We start from the raw sequence: 18,403 nt of genomic DNA, 5'->3' as shown, positions 1-18,403 counted from the left end.
AATAAAATAAAAATCCTTATCATTCTAGTTCGATACAATGAAAATGACATTGTTCCTCCATAATAAGTGCTTATTCTGCCATTTTTTTTTTTATTTACTTAATTCCTTCTTGCAAATTCTGATGTCCTTTGAAATATAGGGGTGGATAAAAAATCTTTGATCATTTGATTTTGATCATTATTGTTTATGCAAATTGGATCTTTTTCAAGGTAATGTATAATACTTATGGTGTTTCTATTTGACATATAGTTTTCTTTGAGCTTGTGTCAATTATGGGTTCAAAGCAATCTTAGATACCTTCCTAAATATTAATTCATCTTCCTCATGAAAGATATATGTTTTTTTATGAAATAAAAGACAATATGTTAAATTGAATAATTACATATAACAAGTGATATCACAACAACATATATGACAAATACACCTTTTTCAAATAAAGTCATGAAGCTTCTTTGGATATAGCATTAAGCTGATAATCCAAACTAAAATATTATAGTTGACCCGACTCAACAGAATAAGTTGTAAAATACATGTTCTACTTATAAAAAAATTGTTTCCCGTGACTTAAAGTATGGCTTTCATATGAAATCAAAACCTAGTTTCATCTTATTCTTAAACACTAAAATGAGTCAAAATTTGATTCTTATTAAGCTAGAAAATATTTTCAGCTTTTCTCTTTCAACAATAAATGTTGAATTGTTCAAAATTTCAACAATCATAAGCCACTGGATTTTGATTTAAAGATAAATTATGTTGGTTCTACTAGTGAACACATATCTACAAGCAATAAGATCAGTTCTCCCAAGCACTCTTCACCTTATTGCTATGTGAAAATGACCCTTCTTATCAATTCTTGCTTTATATGCTAGAAAAATATTTTATGATTGGTAATAAAAAGGCAACGAGGAAAAACAATATTTTACCATATTCAACTGATTGGGAGAGTGGGAGATTGTTTTTGGGATTTAGGTGTGCGGTTGGTTCTTGACCAGTTAGTTAGGTTGGCTAGTATCTCATATATTTTTCCCTCTTTTGATTTAGTTAGGCTATTGTAAGATAAATTGCTTCTTTTTTTCTAATTTTGTTATCTTGTAAATTTCTCTTTTTGTTTGTCATTTACAACTTACTCATGTCAGCCTTTTCTGATTTTGATTAGGATGCTTGTGGTGAGAAGGTCTTGCTTACCATTGTTTATTTTTTATCCTTTCTCTTGGAATTGGGTTATTTTGGGTTTCTAAGAGGGCATATAAGCTTTTCTTTTTTGAGATGGTTTATGTTACCAAATAGTTGGCTTGCATATTTTTCTCATTGCTTTCTTTGTTCTTCATTGTGCAAGCTTTTATGGGATGACTGCTTTTTTGTGGTTGCTTCACCTTCCAGGCTGCTTTTTACAGGTATGTAACTCTAATCTCTTTAACTTATTTCCAAAGGGTTGAGGTTGGATGAGGGTATGAGATTTGCAAACGGGATCATTTGATTTTTGGGTCCATGTTTTGTTTCTAGATTTTTTATTTTTGCCAGTAACTTTTATTGTTTTTTCTCTGCATTTGATTTTTTTTTCAAGTTTCAGTACAGTCTATATTGATATGTTTTGATGACAATGTAACATCTTCATTGAATGGTAGCTGAAGTTTATGATGAAAGGAGGATGTTTTTGATCCTGAAGACAAGAAACTGGAGGTAACATATTACTATATCTCTAAGATCTTTAACTTATTTTCAACTTCTAGACCCATTTCTCAATGTCCAGGTTCTCTTAATGTCTATATTGGTAACTTGCATGCATGTTAGTGAGGTTTCATGTTTGAACTTTTTAAATTCTTCAAGTGTCCATTTGAGTATATTAGAAGTATGTTGCTTTGTGTGGTTTGTGATAGGTGGTGACAAAGAATTTTGGAGGAGGTGTTGGTAATAATCATAGATGATGCTTATGATGTTTATGGTACATTGAATAAACTTGAGCTATTCATAGATGTTTAGAGTTCAACAACTAATAGTACTTTTGTACATTTCATGTGCTTCTTTAACAAGATCAACGTAAATATAAATGTTAAATCTTAAAACGAATGGGAAATTTCACATGAGAATTAATGTGATGGATGAACATGAAGATATCTTTCTTCCCACTCTACAACCATGTCCATGAAATGACCTATGAAGCTATCAAGGAAAAAGAAGTAAATGTTGTTCCTTGAAGAACCTGTGCCTTAGTAGTTAGTCTTAACTTTTAAATTTAATATGTCTATGTTTGCAATACTCAATATCTTTTTATCCTAAAAATCTTGATTTCAGATGCACGGTAAGAAGATTTGTGTGGAGTTTATTTAAAGAGGCAAAGTGGATATAAACCAATTCTGCAAGGGTTTCTTCATAATGCTTAGTTATCCATATCTGGACCTGTAATATAGATAGTTTCTTCTCTCTTACAATTCCGTTAACCAACCTGGAGCAAGGGAAGAAGAAGCTAAACATCATGAAATAAGAACTTTGATAGACAAGAAATGAAAAAAAAACTGAATAAATTCCTATTCTCAAACTTTCGTCAAAATTGTTGCGAACCTAGCCAGGGCAACGCAATGCTTTTATCAGGTCGGGGATGGTTAATGATCGCTTCATGTCTTTATTTGTTCAGCCTACTTCTCTCAAGAACAACGAGGTATTGGCTTTTTCATTGTTAAGACTCTAATAATTTGCTAGAAAGAGTTCTGCATGTGTTTCTGTTTATTATTTTACAGTCTACTGAAGTTTGCAGATATGGCAATACATTTCTTGGATCATTTGGGATTTTTCTGCTGTAAACGTTTTTTCTGTTGATATCCTGTTGCTGCTGTAATATTGTAGATGACCACTGTTAATTATCCAGCCAGAGTAATCGGAAAATGGGAAAGCCACCACCATTCTGCAATGACTGAATAGCCATGGTGGTGGTGCACGAATCCTTCTTTACCGATGGGTTTGCAACTGAAGCTTGAGTTCTAATTCTTTCTTTCTTTTCCTTTATGTAACTCTATATTGTATTTTTCTATTGATTTTATTCCATTATTATTCCGTGTCTTTTTTTATTCAATGTTTGATTAAATAAAAATTAACTTTTAAAAAAAATTATTAAACACAATTTGATTCATTATTTATATTGTAATATCATGTATTTTTGTTTGCATTCATCTCTTAACTTTTTAATTTAGTTTTTAATTAATGTTGTAATTTTTTTCATATTTATTCACATAATTAATTCTTAATTTATTTAATTAAATATATATAATTAGTTTTTTTTTAATTTACAATTATTATTTTTATATTAAAAAATATATTAAAAATATCTTCACATATATTTCTATTTTATTGCATGGAAAAAAAATTTAGAATCATCAGCGAGAAAGTACAAATCAACCAAATTAACTAGTAAGATAAAGATTAATATTACCAAATTATTAACAAATGAAGTAAAAGATTTGGACTCATTTATTAAGCTCCATCTCACAGTCAATGTTTTTCCCTTTATGTCTTCCAAAATTCTTCTTCTTTCACACTTCGATCCCTAAACTATATTTCTTTTTAATCTCACCCTCATAAGTTATGTTAACATGGTTCTTTATTTTGAAGTATATTTTGATTCACATGCTTTCACGTATCCAATTTATTGTTTGATTAAGTTAAAAATCAACTTTAATTTAAAATTAAATTTTATATTTTTCTTTTAAAAAAATTAAAACCAAGGAAATCGACATAAAAAAACCTCTTTCCACTGGCGCTATTCAAATGGCATATAAATGTTCAATTTAGTCCCATAAATGTCATGTTTTGCATATTTGGTCCCTATTTTTAGAACTTTCACATTTAAATAATTAATTTTATTTGCATTTCAATCCCTGATTATTGTTAGAAGAGAGATAAACTCGCCATAAAATAAATAAGGTGTTTGGAAGTGTGGTAGCGGTTGCTTTTTAAATAGCTTTTTATGTCAAAAAGTATGCCAATAATGTTTTTTCATTTTTTTAAAATCATTTTTGATATCAGCACATTAAAACGATCCAAAAAGTACAAACCGTACTTAACTTTAGCAAAAAAAAAAAAAAAAATTTTCTGAAAAGCAGATTCAACCTCAATGCCAAACAGGCTAAAAGAAGAGAAAGAAAACTCTCGTACTCTCGATTGGCCACCAATAATTATGATTATGGTGTTTGTAGATTCATTTAAAAAAAAAAAAAACTCAATGAATGAAGTTTTTACCTTCAATGATGAATAAAAAAATAGATTAGGGTTCAATAAATTATTTCGATTGATTTGATTTTAAGTTTTAATACAATTAAAATGTGTTCTATGGTTATAATGAGGCTTCAAAGGTGATTTGATTTATTTATTTTTTGAGTTTTTAGGTTTAAAAAACTTGAACTTTTGTCATAGAAACCACCTTTGGTCACTATAAAATATTGGAGGTGAACAGGGCATCACCTGCCTGCTGCCCATTTAATTTAAGAATAAATAATAGTAAACAACCTGCCTGGGTTTTTAATTATAGGCCTGGCATGCAGGCCATCTTTTTAGTCCTAGTTCATCAAGCTTTTTTTTAATGGCTCTTAATTTTTTAAGGCTATCTATGTTTTTTATGATGACAAGTAGATTGATCAGTTTCATTAATAGCACAATTTTCATATGTTTATGTGGCGTCATCTTCTTAGAAAATATCATTTATGTTCAATATCTCTTCTAATATGTCAAGTATAATACAACATGTTTCAATCCAAAAAAATATATAATAACATTATTGCAGTGTTTTGCCACTTGAGCATTACTATATACATAAAAACTAACATAATTAACATTAGATAATTTAAACCCTTATTTATCTAATTCAATTCTAATTGATTTCATAAATAATATTAATTGCATTAACAATAAATAACTATATCGTTCAAAACCTAAATAATATAATTATCAAACACAACATAAACTCTTAATTATCAAACATAACACAAATACCAAATTAAATTAAAACACAAAATTTATTAATTCAATAATTAAACTTATCAAACTAACAAACAATGTAAATGTTTTACCTTATATTTATGATGTGCAGGTGGGCAATAACGGTGGTTGTTACAGCGTTAGGGGTTTTTTTTTTTCCTCTTAGGAGTGGTAACCATGAAGAAAAATAACAGTGTTTATATATACGTGATCTTTTTTTTTTATGAAATTACTATTTAAAATTGCAGTTATTAAAAAAACTATTAATATGAATAGTGGTACTTTAATAACTGTGATTAAAATAGTGATTTTTATTTAAACTATTTTTTAATAATAGTTTTTTAATTATATATATATATATATATATATATAAATTTAATTCTAGTAGTGGGTATTTGTCAGAATCTTTCCTGCAATTCATTTTAATTACTTTTGCTGAAGTGACAATCGTTTTGAAATGCGAGAATCGGCTGGAAGTCAAATGTGAATTTTTTAACTGCTCAGGCACCATTATTGTTATTGATACTGTAACGTAGAATATTTTTAAAAATTATTATTTTTTTAATAATTAATATAAATATTCAATAATAATATAAATCATATTCTAACATCTTATTTAATAGCTTAAACTATTAAGTTAAAATAATTTTTTAACATAATATCAGAATTTTAATTATCAAGTGGTTACGAGTTCAAATCTTATCATTTTTATTTATTTGGTAAAAATTAAACACAAAGTAATATATAGCCTTATGTAAGTTTCAAGTTCAAATTATTTTGACTTGATGTGTTATAGAATAATATAAAATATATTTTGAAATCTTACATAACAGTTTAAATTTTCTGAGTTGAGATTATTATTTGATAATAAGTATGTCAAGAAATATTAAAATTAATTAATTTAATATTTTTTAAATAATATAATTCCAAATATAATATAACAGTCCTATTTTATTATATATTATTATTATTTTTTAATATATTAAAATAATATTTTTTTTATTTTTAAAATTTAGTTATAATACATATTAAAATAATTTAAAAATATAAAAAAAATTATTTTTAAAAAATACTTTAACACCACCACGAAAACAAACAAGGATTAGACTTCAGCATGAAATTGTTTTTTAGCTTTAGCCTGAAGAAAAAAAATTGATATTAGCTTCTTGTTTTTTTTTTTTTTTTTGGCTCGAAAAAAGAAAAATAGAACTTGACATGCTCATCACCGACCATCTTTTTCTCGAACTGATTTATCATATACCATTATGCAGTTTATTTCTGCGCTACGCCATTTCATTATTCGATATAATGTCCTTAATTGACGATCTTAACCCATGATTAGGCCTGCCTACACCTAAATCAGTTAAAAAAATAAAAAATAATTTTATTTTAATATATTTTAATATATATTTTTTTAAAAAATAATAATTACAATACCACTCTTAAACAAACCTTTCATAATGATATGGTGATACTCTCTTGTTTCGAAAACGTAAAATACATTAATTATAATGGTTTTAAATGTTTTTATTGAAATATATCAAAATAATTTTTTATATTTTAAAAATTATTTTTAATATTAAAATAATTTAAAAATAAAAAAATAAATTTAAATAAAAAATAAATTTAAATAAAAAAATAAATTTTTTAAAAATATAATTTTAACCACATTCTCAAAATACTTTAAATAATTAATGAGATAAGACTGTGGTCCATCATAGCCCCATGTGAATGCATCCTTCCACCTACCAAAACTCCACCAGAAATATATAAGATCGAATTTATTAAAATATCTTGAAGCAGATTTTCATATCCATTTGGCTTTTTAATTCTTAGATCGTCTACCTTCATGAGCTGTATTTACAAGAGCTTTCCTTCTTTATATTTTCACATTTTTTGTGTTTTATTTCGCATTCTCTAATACATTACTATACGTTCATGATATATTTCTATTAATAAGATGAAAATAATCTAAAAATATAAAAATTCTATCTAATATTTAACCACTCAAACTAAAAAATAAAATAAAAATAAAGCATGATTTTCAAGATATATACAGTTGATAATCAGCTATGATGCAAATAATCTTAAAATATAAAACAATTAATTTTAAACAAAAAAAAAATTAAATTTTAAACAACCTCCATGAAAACTACACTGTCGTTGCGGGGCTAAGGAACCTCTTTTCTCTGTTCGATTGAATGAAATAATCGACGAACCAAAGACTTCAAAATATTATGGCTTCAAGGCCTTGCCTTCAAGCAATGCTCTAATCAAACATTTATGGCCTCCCTTGCGAACATTTTTTTTTGGGACCACTTTATCAATTATAGTAAATTTAATTATCAACTATATATTATAGTCGTGAATTACATTTTAGGAAAATCTATCAATGTCCTGAGTCAATACATGGAAAAGATTTGCCGATATTTTCGGATACCTAACACATGGAAGTTCATATTATAGAAACTGCAATTTAGTTTAAAACCTATATATCAATTCTCAAATATATTCCAAATCTATTAAATTTATTAATTAAGTTCCAAACATTTTCTATATTTCTCGACTATGTCTTTTAATTCGTCAATTGTTTTAATAGTTGAAGTACAATAGACATATTTTGTATATTAAAAAAACATCAATTTGAAAATAAAAATGAAAACATTTAATGAACATGAACATTTTTGGTACAATACAAGTCGGATATTTTTTTTTGACAAAAAACAAATAAATATGCAAACTTTTTAAATGTGTTTTTTTTTTAAATCTAATTATAAATAAAAAAAGCATATGCATGCATTTAATTAAATACATCGAGAACCATATATGTCAATAAATAAAAAACAAAGTATTAATTAATGTGTATATTCAACTCGCCTCGCTGTAGGTTGAATAATGTTTTTTCTAACGCATAAAAATTAATGTGTATGTTTTATTAACATGTTTTTTGATATCAAGTAAAATATGTAATTGTTAATCAAGAAGTTGATGCATACAAGTAATAAAATATAGTAAAGATTATATGTGTTAATAAAAATATGTAACATCTCAATTTAATATTTAATATAGCAAAAGAATGGAATAATTTTGTAATTGATACAGTGAAACACTATTTTCTTAGTTTTTATATAATATGTTTTTTAAAAAAAAGTGTAAAGAAAAAAAGTTACAAAAAAGTTATAAAAAATAAAGATAAGAACAAAAAATGGTAAAAATAAATTAAGTGTAAAGTGATAAATATTCAAAGTGTAAAAAATAAAAAAAATCATATTTTTTTTTCAAAAGAAGTGTAAAGAAAAAAAGAAGAAAAACTAAAAAAATATTAAAAAAATCAAAGATAAGATAAATATAGTGATAAATAATCTAAGTGTAAAATGATAAAAATAATAAGTATAAAAAACAAAAAAACATATAAGGAAAATTTGTTTCCTAAAAAAAAATCTAAAAATGAGAATTTTTCCACCGTTATATTAAAAAATTAATAAAATCTATAATTTAGAAAAAACTAAAAACTAAAAATTTTCCACGCTACAATATTGCTACAGTAAATGTTTTGGAAAAATCTATAATTTCACCATTTTCACATGAAAACACCCTTTTGTTTTAGTATATTTATAATGTAAATTCATGTGCTTATTAGAATTCTTAATTTTTTTTGAATCAAACTGATAATATTTACAAGACTGAGATTCAATTGACAATAAGTATATAGATTCGGAAATAAATAAAGGTCTTAGATTTTTTTTTTTTTAAAAAAGAAGAAGATTCTGATAAATGCTTGGTTTTTCTTACTTTGAAAAATCCTCTTCGTGAATATATATTTTGTTTGTCAGACAAACAAAATTTTATGAGAAAATCACGTTAACTAATGTATATATCTCTCTTTTCCTGTGTTATGGTAATAATTGTTTTTAAAGTGTTTTTTTTATTTTTAAAATTTATTTTTTATTTCTTAATATATTAAAATAATTTAAAACAATTAAAAAATTCAAAAAATATTGGAAAATATTTTTCGAGAGAAACACAAACTCACTCTCTTAGTATAAGATTTGGATCTCTCTTTCTCACCGTAGTGAAAGATCTTTTTGGAGCTTAAAACATGGCTGGAGTTTCCTTGGCTTCACTTCTACATTAACGACTAGATAGCCGCTTTTAATTCCACATCCTTTTGGGGCGATTTTCTTACCATATATCTCGGTTTTTGAATTGATTTCTTTTTACTGGTTTTAGATTTGTGGGTCTTAAAATGAGGGGATTCCTGTTGAACTTTCGCTGGATTCTCTCTATTGGCTTTGCGTAATTAAACCTTTTCCTTCTATATTTCGATTTGTGGTCTTATAATGGACTCATGGGTTGTCACAAAGGAAACCCAAACGCAAAAAAATAAACAAGAGACATGTGTAGCTATACTAGCATTAGTAGTGATGGTGACGGTCATCATGGCAGCAATAGTGGTGGCAATGGCGTTGATAATACATGTTCAAAGAAGGCAAAGAAACAAAAAATCCCCAAGAGAGGGCCAGGAGTGGCGGAGCTAGAGAAGATCTTGAGGGATCAAGAGAAGAATGATGCGAGTTTTGACGAAACCAAGAATATTGAAGGGTTCTCTGTAGTTTCACAACTTTCAAGTTCTTATCAAAGACAATCTCCTGTTCTATCTTCCCACAAATCTCATCCTAAAAATCTCCCGTTTGCTCCTGATCCTCATCTTTTTAGTCCCCAGTCAACAACGCTTTTCGGTAATTGCAGCAAGAACACATCATTACAGGTTTGCAGAGGCACCGGCAATGGTGGATCAGACATTGTTTTGCATGAACATGGATTTTTACCGACGATGTGGAATTCTTGCCAGCCTAGAGCTGATATTGGAGGTCCTAGATTGGCTTCAGGGAATCCATTTTCTATGCGTTCAACAAACGGACCTGGCCAACTATTTCCTTCCTCTTCTATGGCACAAGGGAGCCCATATTCACCCACTCCAATGGTAAGGGAGTTTTTTTTTTTTTTTTTTTTCAATTATATACCGTTTTAATTTGTTTTTTTTAACGTGTGTAACTTGCTGCAGATAAATTTTTTTCCAGAGTCTGTGGCATCGTCTTCTTCAACAACTCCACCACCAGTAGTCATGTATCAAGGTATAGAGCCCCCTTCAAACCAAACGTCACACCACCATAACAATTCTGTATGCTGGCCAGATGAAGACAAGGCAAGTTTAAAATCTGTTCGTATCATAACTCATTTCAGCCCCTTGTTTGATCCTCCCTCGATTTTTATTTCCTTCTTCTTTTGTTGTTTGCAAATCATCATAAGATCAATTTTTGTAGGGTTCATGATCCGTTGAAGAAGAGTATTGTGGGTTAGTCTAAATATAAAAATAAAAAATAACTATTGCAATCATTTAAGCCTAAATACTTCACTGATCGGCTTTGGCATCCTTTTATAACAATAAAAGAATTGAAAACTAATAATCTTTTTTTTTCCTCTAATAATTGTGATTAGCTCGATGCATTTAGTTTGGTTTATTTTTATGTGTTCTTAATTTTCTATTGTTTTTAAACCACCAAATCTCTCATTATTATCAAATTAATGAAATTTAAGACACTATATCTCTGTATAAGTTCATTTTTCATAAATTCCATCTATCTTTCTTGCACTTAATCTCCCTTTTAACTGATTTGATTGTCAAATTTATTGATGCATAGATGGTTGGCTCAAAGCGATCATTCCCGTTTTCCATGGAGGCCCCTCCAATTCCTCACCACTACCGAATTCCTGCATTTTCACTTCAATTCAGCAGACAGGACCTGTCACTTACACGTGCTAGCCACGGCATCACTTTTAATCCTGAGCAAATCGAGGCAGTTTCCAGGTTAATTAATTAGCCAAGCTATTGTAAATTCCATTCTATATTAAAGAGGGAACGAGGGTTAAAAACAAGATACTTTAAAATTTAATTTTTTTTATTTTTATATTTTTATATCATTTTGATATATTGATATTAAAAATAATTTTTAAAATAAAAAATTATTTTAATATATTTTTAAACAAAAATATTCTTGAAACCATAATTACTAATAAATTCCGAAACTGCTAGCCATGCATTTTGCTAACATTTCCTTGTGCTTTTTTTCTTTTCAGGGACGAGAATATAGGTAGCAAGCGCAATACAGATTATGGAGTAGCTGAAGGTAATCTCCTCTTATTCGGCTCTCCGGCGATTCCTTCTCCATCAACTCATATTTCTCAACAAGAACAGTCCAAATCGAAACATCCTCTGCCTTTCCGAGTAAGAAATATATATATTTCAGAAACATCAATAGATTTTCTTATCATCTCAAGGGCAATAAAAACATGCAATAGCTAATGCCTAATGTCAATTTCCTCTTATTATGATCTGAAGGAAAGCACTGAGGACTCCCAGCACAGCTGGCCTTCACAAGGTAGCGAATCAATTTGTAATAAACCCTCGTTTAGCTTCCTGCCTCCAGTGGAGCAAAAGAGCAAGGTGGAAACAAACTTTAGCTTGAACAACGAAGATAGAATTGAAAAAAGAGGAGATGGTATTGATCTTGACTTGAGGCTCTGAGCGGGAACTAATCCATCAGAGATTGCAGTTCTTGGAAGCGCGTTTCAGATGTCGTTTGAGGATTGTTTGGCATTATATAAAACATAATTTCTTTTTAAAGTTTGATCTTCTTTAATCTGGGATACTATATATGAAGAATTGAGGGACAAAATACATCCAATAGATCTTATTAATCTGGGATACGATTAAGGGACAAAGCACATCCCTACGTACGCATGAAGAGCGAAGCTATGCTCATGAAATTAATTAAGCATGTAGATCAAATCAAGTATATCAAGATTATACAATGGGATTTCTTCTTAACTTTGAACAAACTCGAGCAACAGCGTGAGTATGGAGATGGTTCGTAAGCTTTTCCCCCCTCTAATAACGAAGACGACTATCCTTAAACGAAAAGAATTTGTTGTAATCGTAATTACAAAATAAAAGGGGAGAATATTGAGAAAGATTTTATTCAGTATGAGATCCTCTCATATTCTTTAAAACATGATCTATATATTATGTTTACTAAATTCTAGTCTTAATATATAAATCAATGACAAAGATTCAATCGCACAACTTTTTTAAAACGAAATTTGAATTAAAATGGAAACAAAGATTAGGTAGCATACTCCCAGTTCTATTCATAAATAAACTAAATATAAAAACATAGTTTTCGTGTCAAATATTTGATTCCATTAAAATACCCTTTAAATTTTATTAACTTTATGACTAAAATAAAAATTTTAATTCTTTTTCATTAACATAGACTAATTGAGAAAGAGAATTTATTCTTCTCCTCCTCACATAGATCACTGTGAAATTAAACAATGCTTCTTCTTTTTCCTCTTCTTTTGTATTTTTAAGGAATTTTTTCTTTTTTAATTTCATCTTTAAAGAATTTGCGTATCTTAGTTTCAATTATATATATATATATATAGAAACTAGGGGGAAATTAAGGCTGATTTTTTTTTTAATTTTTGCATCGCATCTAATTTTCTTGATGCTTAGGCCATGAAATCCACCCATATTTATAAGAAATGAAAGAGGGCAATTTTGTATTTATTGGGGGAAAACTTTCGACCCTTGATTCAGCTGAAAAGGATCCTAATTGTTGGTTTAAATTAGATGTCATGAACTGTCAAATTTGACAATTAAAGGTTGCCTGAATTGGTATTTTTAGGCTAGTGTAGCGGCCGCGGCCGTTGTCTTGTCAATAAGCCTAAATGGACCATACTTCATTTAATAATTATTTAATTCGACATTGAATTTGCATTGTCTCTTAAATCTTGGGTATAATGGGGTACAATTAGGCCTTGAATTTCATCCAAAATTACAACTTGATTTTTATGTATTTTTGAAATTGTCCTCGGCCTGCTTTCTCCATATTGCCATCTTTTATTTTATTTTTTTGTTTATATTTTGGAAATAAAAATAATAATTTTAAGGAGTAACCATGAAATGAGTTACGAGAAAAACAATAAAGAAAGAGAAAGTTGTCAGTTTGCTACAATCTAATGACAAAAATGGCCTATTTTAGTGTTAACAAGTTCCATTTGATAGGAGAAGTTTGATAGTGGTTGTATTTTCCTATAAAAATACATGATAAAGTAGATCGAGTCGCATTTAGATTTTTTTTATTATGTTGATTTTATTTATTGTTTTTGTGATTTTAGGGTTGGTAATTGGTTTATGGAGGTTTTTATAGTATTTATTAGATGGTTCTAGGTGAAAATGAGTTGAAAACATATTTTTCAGCTAAAAAATTCCCTTTAATTTTGTGGCCACCATAGTGGTAGCTAGATTTTGGGTAGGCAGCTCAGTCGGTGACAATTCTCCTACCATTGCAGGTGAAATGTCTCTTGAGGATAAAATAAATATCCAAGCTAGACTAGCAAACCAACATGCTTATTTTTTTTTAAGGCCTAAGCACATTGGGTCACTAAAGCTTGTGCACCTTGTCTTTTTTTATTCTTCTTAATTTGAGTTTTTATCTCTTTCTAATTTCTTTCATGAATAATGTGGTTTTATTGATTTTTTTTATTTTTTTTTCAATTTAATCTTTTAATATTTGATTGATTTTAAATTGGTCTTTATAATTTATTTTAATTTGCTTTTTATGAGATTATCATAGTCTCAAACAAACATTCTAATATTTAATTGATACTTAATTTTACAAGCGTCTATTTTTTAATCATATAATTAAATAAAAAGTAGTTTTAAAAACTTATTAAATATAGTAGAATCCATGACCTAAATTGCATGTTTAACAAGTTAATTTGGATTTATTGGGAATAGAGCCTTATAATTTATTTGTGTTAGTTTTTTATGATGTTATTGTAATCTCAAATAAGCATCATAATATTAGATTGATACTCAATTTTATAAGTGTTTATTTTTTTTTATCATATAATTAAGTAAAAATTAGTTCAAAAAATATTGTTATTAAACAAGAAGATTAAACGTGTGCCTCCGATAAAACCACAAAGGTAAATGACATAATTTTATATAGACAAGACACATTAGCACAGTAAATTTCTATCTATCAAGTTTGTGAAACACTAACTCATAGGAGTGATTGAGTTTCCATCCAGTTTATTGTCCCCTTGCGATCACGCCTTATGAAAAGTATAAGCATAAAGAATTGGTGTGAGCAGCTTAATTTCAACCCCATCCGAGAGAAATGGTGAGAACGTAAAGAAAGCCCAGAGATATGGGATAGAGAGCATAAGCTACAAGACATGTCCAGAATGGGAATTTGGAGGAGAAGCTCGAGGATAGACCGATTCCACTGCAAATTACTAGAACAACCAGAATTTCAGCTGTGATATCCCATTCCACGTCTCGTATGTAAACAATAGTCAAGAATGACGTCAAACCCAGAACGTTGTTCATGAATACCCCACAATAGATCTGCACAAAAACTTTCCCCTGTCAAATTAGAAAATAAACATTCATGCATGCAAGACATCTATAGCGTAACACTTGGTTGCTTGGACTCCAAGATCTGCATTAATGACTCTTTGATCAGAAGAGATGTTTGGACGTTTAGAGGAGGTCCAGGAAAATAATCTCTTATGAATGCTCAAGACCTCATGACTGGGAAGTACCTGATCTCGGTTCACTGAATCGAGCCTGAGGACACCACTACATTGTTATCAACAAAAAATAATCTAAAGAAACTTGAGTTTGCGAGAGATGAACCTGAGAGAGTGTCAAAGACACGGACTTCTCTTTCTTATCACTGACAGAAATGATTGATTTATATCCTTGTCTGAAGTTCAAAGCGAAGGGTACCAAAAAATACGACACCAAGAAAGAGGGGACCTTTATAGCTGTCGCAAGTTCTTGGAGTGTTTTGGTTAAGGGTTTTGCCAGAAGAACTGCAATAGCAGTTCCCAGAAGGATGAAGTAAGTGGCCTTACTGTAATTCCATTCATCCGAATTCTTAGAATCCTGCTGTTCAGCCTCCCATATCTGCTGTTCTTCTCTACTTCCCTAGCAATATTGCAATTGGTTATTACTGTTCCTGAAACTCTTAGCTTTTGGGAAAGGACCTGATAGTGGATGAGCATATACCGGTAAATTACTATTGAACAATTCTGTCTGGTTTCCGTTGTTTTCAACGCCATTAGCCTCATCAAGCCATTTCGATATCCCTCGAATAAATTCTTCCTTGCTTATACCATGATCTCCAGAGAAGTCAAACTCTGCCATCACTTTTGACACACAATGGTCTCCAATCAAGCCAACCACTCCTGCTTCTATTCCCACTAAAAATGCTCTCACTTCATCTTCTGATATTTGACCATTTTTTTTCAGATCAATCTTGTGAAACAACCTGAAAATATACCGAGGAAGGGTTAATCAATGGTAAGTAGTGAACTCTCAAGTGGAGATCATAACCTATAAAAAAGTGATCAATATATGAGTTAGAAAATTTACTGTCTTATCTTGAATTCAATGGGCCTCCCGTGAGGATTGCATAGAGATTGTAGTAGGTTCTTCTTCACATATGACAGAATCAAATACTCGAGTGTTCTATCCTGAATCCATGGCTGGAATACCTGCACGAACATATTTTCTTAACTAGTAAAGCTCTTAACAATCTGTATAGCAGGTGCCATTGCTATATCAGAAGGATGGCAATCATTGATTAAAGACCAACATTTCAATTTCTATAAGCTACTTTTTAAAGCATACGCTTCTAGTGATTTATCTTCTTTGCTCTTTTGATATATTCCGAAATGTATTTCATAAGAGTGCGCATCATATGTTTCGATGTTATGATCATTCTGTTGAATTAAATTTTTTACCTGGAAGGTGCAGTAAGTCACCAGTAAAATAACTGTAATAATAAGAGCAATCAGGACTCCTGCTCGTGTTGCTGAGGAAGAATTGAAAACTTTCGACAGTTCAAGTATTAAATATGGGATCATTGACAGAAGAATAATTCTTGCAGTATACTTGGTAACAATGTCAGTTCTAACACCATAACCTGTATACCAGAACACACTTGAATTTCATTTTACTGAATTAGAAAAGATCTTTGCATATTGGCTCAAGAAGAATGAAAAAAAAAAAAAAAAAAAAAGACCATTGGAAAGGCACGGCGTTTTGTTTTCCAGGTTTGAGGAAGGAGTCTGTTGAAGATCATAGCTTCCGAAAGCAATAACAGAACCCCAGATTATTGTTAGGCTCATCATCGTTGAGCCTGCAAGAAACCCCATTGACATTGATACTGCTGATCCGACAACATCTTCACTGGCTGAGAGCAAGGTCACTGAAAAAGACATTCATTTTTATCAAGCAGTTCCTGACCAAACTACAAACAGAACCACAACATTGGTGCTATAAAATCTTACTGATTTTTGTTCTTTTCCTACCAGAAAATATTCTATGAATAGTCCTATTTCCAAAGATTAACCTCAGATCTTTTTCGACAATGAATAGCAAACAGGGAAAGGCTTACACCATGTGCTGAGATAAAAAGGAAGTGTTAGAAAAGAGCTTACCAAGAACCAATACAATTTGTGGGAATTTAGCAAGCACATAGAACACACTACCACCAAACACACCAGTTCCGAACATTTGAAAGAAAAGGTTGGATCCACTAGAAATGTATTTATCTGCGAGGGACAGCAAGTACTCGTAAACCACCAAGAGGAAGAGGTTGCCCCAAACCTTTGTGGTGCAAGGCATGAAGCCATAAATTGGCTCGCAAGTCACAGTTGTCCCCAGATTGTTTAGTTGTAAGAAGTTGGTTTGACCCTTTATATCCAAGCCATCAGATATTAGATCGGAGAACTCATTTCTAATGGAGCGGTTGCTCGCAAACTGGATGGCTAGAAGGACTAGCAGAAGTATGAGTGCTGCTATGTTCATTTTTATTCAACTGATCAACTCCATTACTGCAGAATGGTTGGAAATCTGAGAGAGAGAAATGAGAAGTCAAAAGTTATTATATGGGTTAATGATTGCCAACTATTGAAACAGTAAAATCATGCAGAGGATCTTGGCGGGAATAGTGTTAGTCCTCAACTAACTTCTAAGTGACTCAGCTAATGACTGCTAACCACGACACATGTAGTAGCTATAAATAACCATTCTTTTATGGCACTAATCCTCTGCGTAGAAGACTACCATACTAACAATGCAATCCTCTCTTGATTAAAATTGGTTCATTACAACACCCCTGGACTCAGCAGTTCCTTGACCTCAAGGATTATAATTGGGAAAATTTGATTGCAATAATGGTTGTCAAAAATGGTAATCGGGAGAAGAAGCTGTCAGAGACAATGGCCATGCAAATAATCAGAACAACCATTAGTCAAAACAAACCTGAGTTTGAGAGAGATGAACCTGAGAGAGTGTCAAACAGACACCCTTTTTCTGTCTTCTTTTTTACTGAATTATAATTGCTCTATATCCCTGCCTGAAGTTCGAGGCCTGGGAACCAGAAATATATTACACTAAGAACAAGGGGATATTTATAGCTATTGCAATATCATGGAGAGTTTGTATTAAGATAATGGAGGTCAACCAAGCCCGTTTAGGAGCCATCAAACTCTGCTGCTCTTCCGTAAATCCCAGTGAAATTGTGCTTTAATTTTTAGCATATGCTTTGCAAGAACCATATACCTTTGAGTTACCACGCGAACGTCTCGTCCGATAGTTTTCAGAACAATATTCCTAAATCGATTTTGATTTTCTTCAGAATGGGATGATTCCATATGCTGAAGGGAAATTGGCGAATCAGGCCCATACCAACATTTCCGGGCAACCAAACTCAGGGAAGCCTCCCCTGGATCGTGGACCGCGCCCCTCTTTTATATAGTCAGCAGAAAGTCCAAATTGCAAAACTATTTTTTTTTTGTTTAGAATCAATAATTAGCCCGTGTTTTTATATGAAATAGAAATAAAAATAATAAACGATGAAGCCGCGGAAAACTTCATCCTGAGTAGATTTAGAATGGGTGAAATGCGTGTGAAAAGATTGTATATTATTTTATTGGTTACTTGTGGTATTTATTGAGATATCATGAGGAATATTTGTTTGAATATTTTTTTTTCTTTTTAATTCTTACAACAATGATTAGTAGCATGAGCGGTCCTAACCTATATCAATAAAAGACATTGAACCTAAAACATTCTAAAACCAAACCCAAGCATTGAAACTCGAAAACCGAGCAAGAAATTAACTTGACACGAGCTCAAACTTGTAGTTTTCAAGTAAAGCCAAATTAAACCAGCCAGCATCTTGCAAATATTAGCCGGTAAAACCTGCAAACAGGGCACTAAATAACTAGGGTTCAGATCTCATTCACACGAGCAAGACGATGGAGGCAAATTGAAGGCACCTCAGCTTATTGA

General features: G+C 30.3%; 2 protein-coding genes and 1 long non-coding RNA gene across 5 annotated transcripts; 2 read left to right on the top strand and 1 right to left on the bottom strand.

The window, feature by feature from the left end:
• Window positions 1-940: 940 nt before the first annotated feature.
• LOC140955462 (uncharacterized) lies at window positions 941-3,046 on the top strand. 3 transcript variants are annotated; one of them, XR_012169537.1, is made up of 4 exons: window positions 941-1,166; window positions 1,337-1,394; window positions 1,626-1,680; window positions 2,293-3,046. It is a non-coding gene; the product is annotated as an uncharacterized lncRNA (long non-coding RNA). The 3 variants fall into 3 exon arrangements; XR_012169538.1 differs by having other exon boundaries at window positions 941-1,394; window positions 2,293-2,656; window positions 2,842-3,046; XR_012169536.1 differs by having other exon boundaries at window positions 941-1,394.
• A 7,593-nt stretch (window positions 3,047-10,639) lies between these two features.
• LOC118033072 (uncharacterized) lies at window positions 10,640-11,689 on the top strand. The gene is made up of 3 exons (XM_035037915.2): window positions 10,640-10,834; window positions 11,104-11,251; window positions 11,366-11,689. Exons 1-3 carry the CDS (start codon window positions 10,668-10,670, stop codon window positions 11,549-11,551), a joined length of 501 nt encoding a protein of 166 aa, XP_034893806.1. The 5' UTR covers window positions 10,640-10,667; the 3' UTR covers window positions 11,552-11,689.
• A 2,505-nt stretch (window positions 11,690-14,194) lies between these two features.
• LOC118033096 (sodium/calcium exchanger NCL2) lies at window positions 14,195-16,915 on the bottom strand. The gene is made up of 7 exons (XM_073408701.1): window positions 16,546-16,915; window positions 16,128-16,313; window positions 15,847-16,028; window positions 15,476-15,597; window positions 15,110-15,371; window positions 14,735-15,028; window positions 14,195-14,461 (listed from the first exon to the last, which is right to left on the bottom strand). Exons 1-7 carry the CDS (start codon window positions 16,913-16,915, stop codon window positions 14,195-14,197), a joined length of 1,683 nt encoding a protein of 560 aa, XP_073264802.1.
• Between the last annotated feature and the right edge of the window lie 1,488 nt (window positions 16,916-18,403).

Source organism: Populus alba, chromosome 4, assembly GCF_005239225.2.
Source record: "Populus alba chromosome 4, ASM523922v2, whole genome shotgun sequence".
Classification (NCBI taxonomy): Eukaryota; Viridiplantae; Streptophyta; class Magnoliopsida; order Malpighiales; family Salicaceae; genus Populus; species Populus alba.
Note: the sequence above shows the minus strand (reverse complement) of the source record. Positions and strands in the feature narration are given on the sequence as shown.